At 41.0% G+C, this 16,769-nt stretch overlaps 1 protein-coding gene across 2 annotated transcripts in view; it reads left to right on the top strand.

The window, feature by feature from the left end:
• The window catches only part of PXDN (peroxidasin), a 97,249-nt gene that overhangs the window by 62,673 nt on the left and 17,807 nt on the right, over window positions 1-16,769 (top strand). For both annotated transcript variants that reach the window (XM_063330397.1, XM_063330396.1), the window contains 4 exons: window positions 213-370; window positions 4,847-6,350; window positions 7,174-7,308; window positions 14,315-14,523. In XM_063330397.1, coding sequence (XP_063186467.1) covers window positions 213-370; window positions 4,847-6,350; window positions 7,174-7,308; window positions 14,315-14,523 — 2,006 coding nt within the window. The remainder of the gene's footprint in view (window positions 1-212; window positions 371-4,846; window positions 6,351-7,173; window positions 7,309-14,314; window positions 14,524-16,769) is intronic.

Below are 16,769 nucleotides of genomic sequence, written 5' to 3'. Positions count from 1 at the left end.
GATAATGTGTATTAAAAGGCTATTAAATGTTTAATTGCTACTAAATCTTTAATGTTTTATTATTTTATTAATTTTTTTGTTTGCCTTCCATATTGAGATGAGTAACCAAGGTATGTACTAATCATGTTGCTGAACATTTACATGATTTATGTACTATTGTTATTTTGTAACTCCTGTGTACGCTTACTATTGTTTTTCAAATTATCTGTCAGTCGTCCTCGTTCTCCAAATGATTTGCTAGCCTTATTTCGATACCCAAGGGATCCATACACTGTTGAGCAAGCAAGAGCTGGGGAAATATTTGAAAGGACATTACAGCTTATTCAAGATCATGTACAAGATGGTCTAATGGTTGACCTGAATGGAACAAGTCAGTACTATTTCCTTATTTTTCTGTGTTGAAGTGTATTTGCCTTCTTAAGTCATTATACTTCAAGAGACATTTATTTTCTGAGTCTGGGTCCCAACTGCAGAACCATTACATTGAAATTAGTGGAGTATGTGACTTTGAAAAACTTTTCCAAATATATATTTGCCCAGTTCAGTCCTTGGTTTGCACATTGCTACAGTGGGGTGTAACTCTGTTTGAGCTCTCAGAGTAGAGTGTTTTTTATTTTTCCTCACATTGACATATTAGGGAAAAATTAACATTCAGATTCTTCTACTGGTCAAATTTGATATAATGGAAGTGCATAATGCATTCTGTTTGTTAATTTCCTGTATGTTAATTCATTAAGACCATTGTTTCATAGCAGTACAAACTTTTCTGTTATGTATTAAAAACGATCAGTATTTTGTCCATGTTTCTTTAAGTACAGCCATTTAGTGTCAGCGTGCCTTGGCAAGGAGAAAAGATGATATAACAAGAAGGATTTGTATACTTTACAAACCATGGTTTCTGCATGTACCACAATAGTATTCAAAGAATTATTTGCCTCTCATTCTTTAAGTGCATATCAAACTAAGCTAATTGTTTCCTTTAACACTGATCTGATGTAATGAGAAATACATTTTTTGCTGCTTTTTATAAAGAGCAGAAAAATGAGAGGTTTAGTTATTGGAGTCCAAGTTCAAATTCACGAAGTCCAGCTGGAGCATATATAACTAATGTGTGTAGATACGTGTGTGGATAGGCTTGAGACACGGGACTGAAGCATTTGGAAATAATGATAGTTTTAGGAGAGCTTTTGAGACTTGAGACATAGCCAAAAGCTACACTGAAAATCTAGAGGAAATATTTTTACTTATTATATTCTTTTTGATGTTTATAATTGAGTATTTATTGTAACTTCCGAAAAATTTAACTCTGACTGTGAACTAGGCAAGTATTTATAAGACCAAAGACTGCAAGCTTTTGGAGTACTGTAACATTTGCTAGTAAAAGAAGCTTGTTACTCATTATTAGAGCTGAGTAAATAATTTGTGATGCATACTTTACCACAAAAACTTACTCAAAATTCTTTGAAGGCTTGTGTTTATAAGAGTAACCTGATTTAATGTGGTTCTCTGATTAGATGCATATGCAAGCATATGGAACAGTAGGAATATATGAAATCTGATGTGTGAGAATTGCTTGACTACTTTTCACTAGGATTTGTAATAGTGAAATTCAATCGCTTAAAGTTTACCAAAAATTGGCATTAAAGCATACAAATACAAATTAATGAACACAAAATCAGGCAACTTTCTGTGAAACTGGAAATTCTGTTCACAACCAGAGATTGCTTCTCAGCCCTACAAAATCCATAGAAACCTGGCTTTTAGGAAAACTTGAATAGTAAAATAAATCTGTTTTCATTTAAATAGCCTAATGCTCAGATTTTAATACTCATATTTGTCCTTATTTGGGTTTATTTCAAAATGCAGAGCCCAATGAAAGGTGTTATTTAGCACTTTTGCATTGGGAACAGTTGAGAAACCTGACAATTTCCCATTTAGAGACTTTTTTTTATGTAAAATCTTGGAATATCCTAAGGAAAGACTATGGAGCCAAATTCTCCTCTGCAGTGTCAGACTGTATAACAAGGGGAATGGCCACAAATTGCTGCTTGGAAGGTTCAGATTGGATGTTAGGAAACACTTTCTCACCAGGAGGCCAGTGCAGCACTGGAACGGCTTATCCAGAAAGGCGGAGCAGACTCCGTCTTTGGAGGTTTTCGAGCCCTCTAGACAGGGATCCAGTGCTGGAAACAGCCTTGCTTCAAGCAGGAGCTTGGTGTGAGTAGGATGTCCCTTCTAATCTATATTTCTATGCCTCTATGAAACATCTTCCTTGCAGTTTGAAAAAGTTATAGCTAATGTTATGTGAATTGAGTTAGACAACTTAATGCTCAGCACCCATCCGTTTAGAAAGCAGAGCCAGAATTAGTGTCTACAATGCAAGGGGTAATTAAGGGTGTGAGACTGGCATTTATGGCAGCCTCCACTCTGCTCAGAAAGCCATTGAATCTAATCCATAGATGAGACATTGCCTCCAATTTGAACTTCTAAACGAAGAAGCTGAAAATTTTATTTTAAATTGGTAATGAAGGTCATTCCACCCAAAGCTTGTAGTCAAGTTGATTTCAGAAATGTGGCTGGCAACCAGGATAACCACAGCAGACGCATGTTTATGTAGACTGCGTGAGTAACGATCATAAGGAAAGAACTCCAGCATGAATGAAGGTCACTTTAAAAGGAGTGTTGTTATAAAGAAGATATGTTTTCTGGGTGTAGTTTTAGAATTAAACTGCCCTAGTAGCCAGCATATTATAATATGTTATCAATAATATCCTCAAAGAGTGTATTTTGCTGCATTACCCAGCGGCACTTACTGGTTTTGCTCTGTGGTTTATTTTTCTTTTTCCTAGTCTGGAATATTCCATAAAATAATTTATGTATGTCTGCAAGAACAGGTTAGTTTTGTGTAATGCAAGCACTTGGTCTCTGCCTTGCTTTGACTTGTAAACCACTCGGGGTACATGCAGTCTGAGGCTGAGAAAACATAGATCCCCTGACGGAGCACAGGTCCTGTCCCAGCTGAGCAGCTATGAGCAATCCAGTCCCTCTCAAGGCAAAGACAAAGAGGGGCTTTAGGTGGTCTGTTTGAAATTGCCCTGCACCGTAGAAATTAGCAGAGCGCAGCAGTGTGTCTAGCACGCATTTATGTGTTGAATGTAGATGAAGGTCAGTGTCTTTGCAGGCACGCTGTGACCGAGCTCAGGACATTTCCTGACCTCTTGCAAAACTGCATTCAGTTCATATTCTTGAGTGATTACCATCATGGTGGTAACCTTGTGGGCCTGTGGTGGGAACACAGTACCACCGTACATTCACTCATTTCCTTTTTTCCTTCTGCTTTTATTTTGCTTGTTCGGTTTTACTCCTAACTGCAAGCTTTCCACATCAGGAATCGTGGTGGTGTATGATGGTTCCTAGTTGGCTAAAAGTACATCTACATGCCAAATATTCTACCTCTTGGGCTCTCTCCTGGATCCTGGAACCTCTCTCATCCACACTATATATCCCTTAATCACTCCAGGCGTGCCTGTGCTTTGGATCAGCATGACCCATTTAAAGTGAATCTCCCAGTTGTCCCCACTTACTGTGCTTTGGTGTGAGTTGTGGTGTGGTCTTGAACAGTGTGGATTCTTTTCAAATTATGTGAAAAATGTCGTCCAGGGCCACATTCAGTCCAGCAGAACAAAGTAAAGCTTTTCTGAAGGAAACCTGCTGCTGTTGCACAATGGATACAGTAGGGATGTCTTTCTCGACATCAAAAATTTCACTCTACAGACACATTTCTGTTGGTCTATGCAAGTTGATAGTGTAGCTACAGCTACACAAATTAATGACTTTTTTTCCTGAAATGAAGACCAAATGTTTCAAAGAAAAAATCACTGTTAGAATGACTCCTGGTAGGCAGCAGGGACGAGGCACAGCCTGACTGTTCCGCTATTTGCGGTCACCCAACACTGTGTTAAGAGGCCTTAAAGTCTTCAGTCCTTCCACATGCCATCATACCACAGCAGAGATCATGCAACACATCACCTTAGTTTGAAGTTATAAAAACATAATTCTAATGAAGTACAGTATATATTTTGTATATATTATTTTTCTATGAACTGAGAAAAAAAGGCAGGAAAGCGATAAGTGTGTTGTAGTCCCAGAGGTGAATGGTGTGGATTGCAGAGGAAACCTGTGCCAAGTGTTACACAAACACCAGTTTGCTTTAGAAACTAGTTCTGGGTAATGTGAATGTGAGTTACTCCACACCACTTGTCCTAGAGATCGCTCCTCTGTTTAGCTATATTACCTGTGATTTTCTTTAGTGGTTTTTGATGATTTTTTTTTCTAAAATTATGCAACTTTTGCTGTAATAAAGCAAAATAAAGCAAAAATGCTGTAATAAAGCATTACAATAGTAATGTTCAGTGAATTATCAAGTCTCAAAAGATAAAGTCTTGAAATCCATGTAAATGTTACTGGTAGTTTTTTAAATGCTTTTAGTGACACGGGGGAAAACTTCCCATTTTTCTCAATATGAGACTTTTATTTCTGAAAATATCTCTGCTTTCTTAAGTGACCAAATAAGAAATGAGCTTCTTTTGTAAACATTTTGAAAGTTGTACTTGAATGGGCATTTTACAAAGTTCCCTCCTGACATAATAGTGGCGGTTGCTTAAATGATCTAATGCTCTAAAATATGTGTGTATGTGATTATTATTATTCTTTTTAAACAATAGGGATATTTAATCTGGTGGAAAATGCAATATAATAAAATAAAATTGCAAATAAATTCATAGTCTGTGCGGACCATAAGTCTATGAAGTCTTTGACTTTCTCTCTGTCTCTCTTCTGGTTTCAGGTTATCACTATAATGACCTTGTATCCCCACAGTACTTGAATCTGATAGCGAATCTCTCAGGCTGCACAGCCCATCGACGAGTGAACAACTGCTCAGATATGTGTTTCCACCAGAAGTACAGGACACATGATGGAACATGCAACAATCTTCAGCATCCCATGTGGGGCGCTTCTCTGACAGCCTTCGAACGTCTGTTAAAGTCAGTTTACGAAAATGGATTTAATTTGCCTCGGGGAATTGAACCCAGGAGGCTCTCTAATGGCTATGCACTCCCAATGCCTCGCTTGGTTTCAACTACTCTGATCGGAACAGAAACAATAACTCCCGATGACCAGTACACTCACATGCTCATGCAGTGGGGTCAGTTTCTTGACCACGACCTTGACCTCACCGTGGCTGCCCTAAGCGAGGCCAGGTTTTCGGATGGTCAGCATTGCAGTTCAGTTTGTACAAATGATCCTCCATGCTTTTCCATCATGATACCACCTAATGACCCCAGAGTTCGAAATGGTGCACGCTGTATGTTTTTTGTACGCTCCAGTCCGGTTTGTGGAAGCGGCATGACATCTCTCCTGATGAATTCTGTGTACCCACGAGAACAGATCAACCAGCTGACTTCATACATCGATGCTTCCAATGTGTATGGCAGTTCAGACCATGAAGCACTAGAAATCAGAGACCTGGCAAGTCAAAGGGGCCTTCTGAGACAGGGCATCGTACAGAGATCTGGCAAGCCCCTTCTTCCATTTGCTACTGGCCCACCGACAGAATGTATGAGAGATGAAAATGAGAGCCCAATTCCCTGCTTTTTAGCTGGTGATCAGCGTTCTAACGAACAGCTGGGCCTTACCAGCATCCACACGTTGTGGTTTAGAGAACACAACAGAATTGCCACAGAGCTACTGCAACTCAATCCTCACTGGGATGGTGACACAATATATCATGAAACACGCAAAATTGTTGGTGCAGAAATGCAACACATAACATTTAGCCACTGGCTACCTAAGATCTTTGGAGAGGTAGGCATGAAGATGCTTGGCGAATATAAGGGTTATGATCCCAGTGTTAATTCTGGCATAACTAATGAGTTTGCAACTGCCGCTTTTAGGTTTGGTCACACACTCATTAATCCTTTTCTGTATCGACTGGATGAGAACTTTGAACCTATTCCACAAGGCCATCTACCTCTTCATAAGGCATTCTTCTCTCCATTTCGGATTGTAAATGAAGGAGGCATTGATCCACTTCTAAGGGGATTGTTTGGTGTTGCTGGTAAGATGCGTGTCCCATCACAATTACTCAATACAGAATTAACAGAAAGACTCTTCTCCATGGCACGTACTGTGGCTTTAGATCTGGCAGCTATGAATATTCAGAGAGGCAGAGATCATGGAATTCCTCCCTACCATGATTTTAGAGTTTACTGTAATCTTTCTTCAGCTCAGACTTTTGAAGATCTGAAAAATGAAATTAAGAATCCTGAAATCAGGGAGAAACTTAGCAGGTGAGCCTGAGAGGAAGAAAAACAATCCATTTTCTAAATGTGCATGCAAAATTAGTAGTTAAATGTCTTATCTAGAAGAAAATATTTGTTAAGAAAAGGCTAAAGGAATTTTTTAAAGAAACTTCCATCTGTACCAGGAAACAGATGTGGGAAATTCCCACATGCAGACAATTTCTCCACTTCCATATCTCTGTGAACAATAAGAAGCTAATATATACTGTATGCGTTCATTAAAGTATTAATTTGAAGTATCTGGGTTTTATAAATGCTGTTAAATATGAATGTTATTTCAATGTAAGGTCTTATTTAATGTCAGTCTCATGCAAGTATTTACATGTTTGGTTCCATCCATTCTGTACAGTAAAACAATCGGGAATATTGTTCACTGTATTTTCATGTGGACATCCTTCGCTACCAGTAATCTGCTCTTCTTTAGAGCATCAGTGTTTGAAAATTAATCTTTAGCTTCCTGCCACTCCTAGCTTATCTACACAAAATCAAAGACTGAGAATTAGTCTCAGCTACAGTAAAAGAAAAAGTGTACAGAGGGGCTGGAAAAATAAATGGTTCTACAAATTCAGAAGAAAGCTACTAGGAGAAAGGAAATTGTGTGGTAGACTTGCAGACCCCTGTGATGTTACTCTCAGATACAACCTGCATTTATGGCGTATACACCCACAGGTTGTAGACAAAAGACATAGCACAATCACTGTCGTTTTTACTGTCATTTGTTCACATCTCTTGCCCTTATTTTTACCACATACTGCTTATTTTCTAAATGTAAAATATTTGATGTTAAATATTTATGTTTTTCTCTTTACAGGTTGTATGGTTCCCCACTGAACATAGACCTATTTCCTGCTCTGATGGTAGAAGACTTAGTTCCAGGGAGCCGACTGGGGCCAACTTTGATGTGTCTGTTAAGCACACAGTTTAGGCGTATTCGGGATGGAGACAGGTAAATTGAAATACCAAGGAAACCAAAAGTAATTTTAAATTGAGGATGTTTAATAACAGTTCCAATGTCTTGATTCCAAATCAAGCTGCATCTTGTTTTCATTTACGATTTTAATGTGTAATTGAAAAGATGAAGAATTCAGGTTTAAAGCACTGTTAAGAAGCTATGATTAATTTATTTTTTAAATCCATAACTTTTTGTGGGGAATATGTCATACTGACGTCCAAAAAGCACCACAGCCAACACATGCTGCTTAAGCATTGGACTGCAAGCTAAAAATTAATTAATGAGTTTCCTTTCACCAGTTAATCAAGTCACTTACCTTTCTGAAAAGTGGATGTTGCTCATCTCCTTTCATTGGTATTTAAGTGTTTTTTTGGCAAAGGAATTGTAGTGGTTAAGACGCTCCCCCCCCCCCCGCATCTTCATTACGTAAGCATGGGTTGGAAAAGCATTCCTCTGTGTATATAACCCCTATACATATTTCAGTGTAAGTGATCTGTGCACCAAGAGAGTATTAAAAGCAGAGAGGCTATCCCAAAGAACAGAGTTTGATAATTGTTCTTAAATTACTTTACATGCACGTTACGAGCTATTTCTCATTTTCAGTTTCTACAGTACCTGAAGTAAGAAAATGGTCATTGCCTAGACCTCCCTCCTGGGGCAGGGATAGGTGCAGACCTGCCTGCAAAAGGTGGGCCTGGGTGAAGGACCGCCTGCAGCAGGTGGGTGAGCTGCAGGAAGGGATGAGGAGGCTGCGTAGCATCAGTGGGGCTGAGAAGGAGATAGACAGCTGGTTCCAAGCACAGTCTGCAGTGGACCCACAGCCCACAGCCAAACAACCAAGAACTCCCACAGTGACACACAAAGAAGGGAGGGGGGCCAGTAATGCAGAAGAATGGAAGCTTGTGATGGCAAGGACCAGCCAAGAGGAAGAGACTTCCCTCAAAGCCTGAGGTGCCCTTGCAGAACTGCTTCACCGCTCTGTAGACTGAAGAGGAAAGACTAGTCACCAGGAGAGATGCTGGAGCTGAGTAAGGCAGCCCGAGCTGCTCCCCCTATAACAACCAGTGCAACTAAGAAAAGGTGATGGGTGACAGTAGTAGGCAACTCTCTTCTGAGAGGTACGGAGGCACCCGTTTGCTGACCTGACACACTCTCTAGAGAGGTGTGCTGCTCACCGGGGGCTCATATCAGGGATGCCACCAACACTTGTACCGTCCGCTGAGTATTATCCACTGCTGTGGTTTCACTTGGGGATGAGTGAAACAGTCTGAGGAGTATCAAGAAGGATTACAGAGCCCTGGGATTGGTGGTAAGGGACTCTGGAGCACAGGTAGTTTTTTTTAGCAATCCGGCCAGTCGAAGGGAAGGGGTTGAAAGGAGCAGTCGAATCTGTTGAGTTAACAAATGGTTACAGGACCGGTGCCACAGCCAGGGGCTCAGCACCTTAGACCATGGGACTCAGCAACTTAGACCATGGGACTCATTTTGAGAAACCAGATCTACTGGGGGCTGATGGGCTCCATCTATCAGAGAAGGGGAAGAGCATCTTCAGTCAGAGGCTTGCCAAGCTGGTGAAGAGGGCTTTAATCAAAAGTTGCCGGGGAAAGGGAACCTCCAGCCATCCCATGCCTACCAATTTGATGCCAGCACCAGCAATAGATGCCCAGGGCCTGGAAAAGGATCACAGGCCAGCAGGAGAGCACCTGGAGTGCAGCACAAAGGAATTCCAGCCACTCCAGCCAGTAAGTCAGCTTCATCGGGGGGTCCAACTTAAATGCCTCTATGCAAAAGCACATAGCATGCGAAACAAACAAGAGGAGTTAGACACGCGCACACACCTGCAGGGCTATGATCTTATTGGCATCATAGAGACATAGTAGGATGGCCTTTATGACTGGACTGTTGGAATGGAAGGATACAGGCATTTTAGGAAGGACAGGCAAGGGAGACGAGGAGGGGGTGTCACCCTTTATGTCAATGACCAGCTGGAGTGCATGGAGCTCTGTCTGGGGACAGATGAGCAGCTGACCGAGAGCTTATGGGTCAGGATTAAAGGGAAGGCAGGGACAGGTGACATTACAGTGGGGGTCTGCAACAGACCACCAGACCAGGAAGACCAAGGCCCTCTATAGACAGATAGGAGCAGCCTCACGTTCCCAAGCCCTGGCCCTCATGGGGGACCTCAGCCACCCCTATATCTGTTGGGAGGGACAACACAGCAGGACATAAGCAATCCAGGAGGTTCCTGGAATGCATTGATGGTAACCTCCTTCTCCAAGTGACAGCAGAGCCAATGAGGAGAGATGCAGTGCTGGACCTTGTTCTCACCAACAAGGAGGGGCTAGTGGGGAATGTGAAGCTCAAGGGTAGCCTTAGCTGCAATGACCACGAGATGGTGGAGTTTGAGATCCCTAGGGCAGCGAGGAGGTCACACAGCAAGCTTACTATCCTGGACTTTAGCAGTGCAATCTTTGGCCTCTTCAGGGATCTGCTTGGAGAGTACCATGTAATAGATAAAGCCCTGAAGGGGCCCAAGAAAGCTGGTTAATATTCAAGGATCACTGCCTCCAAGCTCAGGAACAATGCATCCCAACACAGAAGTAGTCAGGCAAAAATGCTAGGAGGCCTTCATGGATGAACAAAAAGTTCTTGAACAAACTCAAACACAAAACAGAGGCCTAAAGAGGGTGGAAGCAAGGACATGTAGCCTTGTGCCCAGGTGGCCAAGAAGGACAACAGCATACTGACTTGTATCAGGAATAGCATGGCCAGCAGGAGTAGGGAAGTGATGGTGCCTCTGTACTCGGCACTGGTGAGGTCTCACCTCGAGTGCTGTGTTCAGTTCTGGGCCCCTCTGTACAAGAGGGGCATTGAATTCCTGGAGCGTGTCCAGAGGAGAGCTACCACGCTGGTGAGGGGTCTGGAGACCAGGTCATATGAGGAGCGGCTGAGGGAGCTGGGCATGTTTAGCTTGGAGAAGAGGAGGCTGAGGGGAGACCTCATTGCCCTCTACAACTACCTGAAAGGAAACTGTAGAGAGGCAGGGGTCGGCCTCTTCTCCCAAGGGAATAACGACAGGACCAGAGGAAATGGTCTGAAGTTGCGACAGGCGAGGTTTAGATTAGATATTTGGAAGAATTACTTTACTGAAAGAGTGGTCAGGCCCTGGAACAGCCTGCCCAGGGAGGTGGTTGAGTCACCATCCCTAGAGGTATTTAAGCAACGTGTAGATTTGGCACTTCAGGGCGTGCTCTAGTGGCAGAGATTGTAGGGGATTTTTTGTGTGTGTATGGTTGGACTCAATGATCTCAAAGGTCCTTTCCAACCATGCAGATTCTGTGATTCTAGGAATACAGAGAAATTGTCCGAGCACGCAGGGATCACGTTAGGAAAGCTAAAGCCCTGACAGAATTAAATTTGGCCAGGGTCATCAAGGGCAATAAGAAAGGCTTCTGTAGGTACATCAGTGAAAAAAGGAAGACTAGGGAAAACATGGGCGCTCTCCAGAAGGAAACAGGACACCACGTTACCTGGGATATGGAGAAGGCTGAAGTACTCAATGATTTTTGTGCCTCAGTCTTCACCGGCAAGTGCTCTTAGCCACACTGCCCAAGTCAGAGAAGGCAAAGGCAGGGAATGGGAGAATGAAGAACTTCCCACTGTAGGAGAAGATCATGTTTGAGACCATCTAAAGAACCTGAAGGTGCACAAATCCATGGGACCTGATGAATTGCATCTGTGGGTGCTGAGGGAACTGGTGAATGAAGTTGCTAAGCCACCATCCATCATATTTGAGAAGTTGTGGCAGCCTGGTAAAGTTCCTACCAACTGGAAAAGGGGAAACATAACCCCCATTTTCAAAAAGGGAAAAAAAGGAAGACACGGGGAACTACAGGCCAGTCAGTCTCACCTTTGTGCCCATCAAGATCATGTAGCATATCCTCCTGGAAACTCTGCTAAGGCACATGGAAAATAAGGAGGTGATCAGTGACAGCCAACATGGCTTCACTAAGGGCAAATCGTGCCTGCACAGATTTGGTGGCCTTCTACAATAGGGTTACAACGTTGGTGGATAAGGGAAGAGCAACTGACATCATCTGCCTGGACTTGTGCAAAGCATTTGACACTGTCTTGCATGATATCCTTGTCTCTAAGTTGGAGAGACCTGGATTTGATGGATGGACCACTTGGTAGATAAGGAATTGGCTAGATGGCTGCACTCAAAGTATTGTGATCAATGGCTCAATGTCCCAAGTGGCGACCAATGACGAGTGGTGTTCCTTGGGGTCCATACTGGGACTGGTGCTGTTTAACATCTTTGCTGGTGACATGGACAGTGGGACTGAGTGCACCCTCAGCAAGTTTGCTGATGATACCAAGCTGCGTGGCGCTGCCGACCCCCTGGAGGGAAGGGATGCCATCTAGAGCAACCTGGACCTCTTGAGCCCATGTGAACCTCATGAAGATCAGCCAGGTGAATTGCAGGGTCCTGCAAGTGGGTCGGGATATCCCAAGGACAAATACAGCCTGGGCAGAGAATGGATTGAGAGCAGCGCTGAGGAGAAGGACTTGGGGGTGCTGGTTAATGAGAAGCTCAACATCGGCCAGCAATGTGTGTTTGCAGCCCAGAAAGCCAACCGTATCCTTTCCCGGCTGCATCAAAATAAGCATGGCCAGCAGGTCAAGGGAGGTGATTCTGACCCTCTATTCTGCTCTTGCAAGACCCCATCTGGAGTACTGTGTTTAGCTCTGGAGCCCCAAACATAAGAAGGACATGGACCTGTTGGAGTGAGTCCAGAGGAGGACCACAGTGAAGACAGGCTGAGAGAGTTGGGGTTGTTCTGCCCGGAGAGACGTTATAGCAGCTTTCCAGTACCTAAAGGGGTCCTACAGGAAAGACGGGAGCCTACAGGAAAGCTATGCTTCTCTTTATCAGGGAGTGTAGTGGTAGGATGAGCGGTGATGGTTTTAAACTGAAAGAGGGTAGATTTAGATATTAGGAAAAAATTATTCGTTGTCAGGGTAGTGAGACAGTGGAACAGGTTGCCCAGGGAAGCTGTAGATGCCCCATCCCTGGAAGTGTTCAAGGCCAGGTTGGAGGGGCTTTGAGTAACCCGGTGTAGTGGGAGGTGTCCCTGCCCATGAGAGGCGGGGGTGGAACTAGGTGATCTTTAAGGTCCCTTCTAACCCAAACCATTCTATGATTCTACGATTGCTGTTGTTACAGCAGACAGATCTCCTTTGAGTACTTTCATCACACTCATTCGGAATCTGAAAATCAACATTTCCCTCATTTTAACATAATTTGTGACCCAGAATTCTGTTTTTTGGCTATCATGGGGGTAGAAATACTTATGCTGATTAGTCCCATCCTAGTGAAAGGGAAACAGAGGAAGAATTCTGGAAATCAGATTTGATTGACTTTATCTAATGTTATTTGCTTTATGTAAGTTATAACATTGCTACTTAAGATACTATAAAGGCTTTTTTATTTCTGTAGTCAGTAACACAAGCCTTTTCGTATGCTTTTTTAAAAAACTACTTTCTTACATAAAAATCTGTTTAAAAATTAAGCTGTGAAACGTAAAACTCTTACGCTTGGAGGCAGAGGGAGTAAAAGGAGAAATATATGCAGTATGAGCTCCAGATTGCTGGTGACAAGTACCTATTTGTGTCACAACAGGATAATAATACTGCTTTTTTTGTCCATTTACATTTTTCCAGCAAAAACATTTCTTCTTTTTTTTTTTCTTTTCTGAAAAAACATTTAGAAACTATAGGAGAACATAGGAAATGGGATTCTGCTGTCCAAAGAATACAAATGTTTTGAAGCAACATGCCAGCAAATAGTAAAATATTATTAGACATAATGAAAGCAACTTTCACTTCTTTGAAAAGCCTTTACAAAGGGCAGAGGATCAAAGCTGCCAGCACCACGCAAAACAAATGTGCCTGTGCAGGGAAAAGGAGTGATGTTTGAAGGGAGTCTGACTTCATGTCACAAGGGAAATTTCAGAATCTGTTTTTCTGATCCTAGTTCTGGGAAACTCAATGGCCACTGTTCAGTGCCTTATGAAAATGATACAATAAGTATGTAAGATGAAATTTGTTGACCATTCTTCTAAGTTTAGTATAAAATTGTTATTGATTTTCATAAAGTTTGAAGATCCTCCTACTTGTTTTTGGTGTAAACAGGTGGAAAAAAGTATCGCTATAGAATTATAACTTTACAGTTTTGTGAGACGTAAATGATACCACAGTGAGCAAATCTTAGATGTTAGAATAGTGTAAAATGTTTTCAAATCCTGGACAGTAACTTAAAATATTTTCCTTTACTATGGCTGGCTTGCTTTTCATAGTAATGTATTATTTATATTTTCTGTCGGTAACCGGCTTTTAGCCCTTTATGTATGAAAAATAAATTATTCAAAACCACAGTGTTTCTTCCTTCAATATAATGAATTAACTGAGCATATGTTAATAAGTCCCTGAATTAATGTAGCCATTAAAATATTTTTACAGAAAAAAAACTTCCTTAGTAAATTAAACAATAATTAAACAGATTATTTTGATAATAAGCCTAGGTATAGATTAACCATTCTTGTAATCTCAGCAATTCTATCAAAATTTTTTTCATACCTATAGGAAAGTTGTCTGGAGAAAGAAATCTTTGATAATTTAAGCCTCTACCTTTAAAAGAACCTTAAACTTGGTAATCTAGTGCCATTTTAGATGTCCAAAGATGCCCAAGACATCGAAATGAGACTGGAAGAGAAGTCAAAGGATTTGCTGGAGACTTGGGCTCTTCCAGAGTGTCAGCATGACACCAAGTAGGCCTGAAGTGACACCAAGCGCTTACATCCCTCAGATACAATGTAAAGTTGAGAACAGGATTTACAGAATAATTAATTAAATTCTGAATACAGTATTGCAATATCTCTGGAAAACTGCATGTTTTGGGTTTTTTACTAACAAACTTGTCTTTTCTGTGAGATTACAGGTTATGGTATGAGAACCCAGGTGTGTTCACGCCTGCTCAGCTCACTCAGATCAAGCAGACATCTCTTGCCAGAGTTTTGTGTGACAATGGTGACAACATAACCAGGGTACAGCATGATGTCTTTAAGGTGGCTGAATTCCCACATGGATATAGTAGCTGTGATGACATTCCTAAACTGGACCTCAGGATGTGGCAAGATTGCTGTGAAGGTCCGTATACAGACGTATTAATGTGCGCTTTTTTTAGTGTCTGTTCGTTTTATTTTAAGAAGATATTTGATTGTTGTTCAGTTTCCGTTGAGATGTTACAAACTCAAATCTGGAGCACAACTCTTGTTAAGTGAGTGATTGTTCCATATTTTATATTAAATAGACACATTCTAAACATCGCATAGACTTGAGCATTGCATGGTGTACATAACTGCTTTCCTGTTTTCTTTTGTCGATAAATATTCTTGTTCACTGCCATCTCCTTCAAAAGTTAGGACAGATGGGTGATTTGTGTTTCTTCAGAATTAAACTATCTACAGAAAAAGGGTTTACTTAGCTGCATGAAGGGCAGGACACTGAGAATCCCATGTTGCTTGGTAGCTTGTATGTTGGCTTCTGTCTCATGTACGGATTTTCTGCATGGCCTCTCCTTAGCCATCGTGATATCAGACTTCACTGTATCTGTAACATAGTTAGAAGGTCCCTTTCCAAGAGAATCTTCTGGGTCACAGAGATTTGCAGAACGATTTGCAGTAGCATCAACAACAAAATACTTCAGAGGACAGTGACCTCTCTTTATTGGGATCTCCTTGACAGTGTTGTTATCACTTTCTTTGACAAAACTTGAATGATGTGCCCTGGCTGAAAAAGTATATTCAGGAATTTTGGGAACTTCTATGTGGAACTCTGATTATCTAGAAATTGCTGTCAAACAAATTACTAACTGTAAAAAAACTTGTTCTTATCAGAGAGGGCAATGGTACTATCAGTTGATGATTATTAGAATCTTATAATTTACCTAGTAAAAGCCTAGCTTTCAATACCAGTATCTTGTAGATTTGCTGATGAAAGATAGCCGGATCTGAGTTCTTCATCTTTTCTACTGCTGATTCTCTTGACTTTACTCCTGCTGAGTAGACTGTTCAATATTCTGTCAAAAGTTATGCATGAATAAAGAACCAGTGGATTTTATTTCTGAGAGAGGTCACACTCTTCCACTAGTGTCCATTTAACTCTTTTGATAAGATATAATTGTCCCCAGTGAGGGAGAGTCCTTTGGTGATATAGCTCAGAATTTAAGGCAGTAGGTGAAGGGTAAACTGATGGAGGGTGTCCCTTCAACCTGGTACAGATACAGTAAAGACTGAGGAAGGATTCTAACTAGTGTGATTTTACCATGAGAACAAATTCAGGTATCATTAAGAATGAAAAAAAAGTAGATAGAGAGTTACTATTCAAAGATATTGCACAATTTAGCTTTTTAACTGACTACTGTATTGTCTTGTCCAGTAAACAACTCTTTAAATAATAAATCACTGACTAAGAAAGTTCTTTCTTGGAGGACTTGAGAATGTTCAAAATGCCAGTTATCTGTATGAGACTAGGAGAAATAAATACTTTAGATTTCAATGAAATATTGCACAATTTCCCCCAGATGTCATTTCAGGTCTTACTCTAATTTTTACCAGGATTTTTTTTTAAGGTTATTCAGATTTTTTAGACAACACTTACCAGGTTTACCATTCCCAAATAGATGATAATAGCTTATAAAACTCTAGATATGGTTGTTGGATTGTAATTATAATCCAAAGTCTTCCAGAGTCTCTTCAAATAACCCTGACATATGCTAGAAGCATTGAGAGAAAATCAATTATCACTCTTCAAATGCTTTACCATAAGCAAATAAATCATATTCTACCAGTTCAGGGTAAGTTCACTTTGCCATGGTTTGTGAAGCTTGGCAGACAGTTTCAGAAATACATTAATTATATTGATTTGGAAAAATTGCAAAGCTGTTCTGAGAAATTATGTGTTGATTCTCTAAATGTTATGTTATCACTGAGCCTTCTAGAGCAGATGTTATCTTTGGAAAGTCTTTAGAGTATTCAGCCATTCAACAGCCTAGCTTGTATTTTAATTCAAGAATGTTGCTACCAGAGAGTACTACTGGATGCAGTGCAGTTAGACAACTGCCAAGCAAAAGAAAGAGTAAATAACTAACGTTCTTTAAAAAATTGCCTGTCTGTATCAGCTTCTTCCAAACTGTTTTGAAGTCTATGCAGAGGTTAATGAAGTAAAAACCATGTATTGAACTGCTTTCCTTCTTGGATGAACGGGTGTGACATTTTCTGTGGGAATCCAGGTTTAAACAATTAAAAAAAATTTCTTTCATTCTGCAGCACTTGGGACTCACCACTACTCTGAGGTGGGAGGCATACACAGCATACACTCAGGAACAGCATTTA

This window comes from Chroicocephalus ridibundus, chromosome 3 (genome assembly GCF_963924245.1).
Source record: "Chroicocephalus ridibundus chromosome 3, bChrRid1.1, whole genome shotgun sequence".
Taxonomy (NCBI): Eukaryota; Metazoa; Chordata; class Aves; order Charadriiformes; family Laridae; genus Chroicocephalus; species Chroicocephalus ridibundus.
Note: the sequence above shows the minus strand (reverse complement) of the source record. Positions and strands in the feature narration are given on the sequence as shown.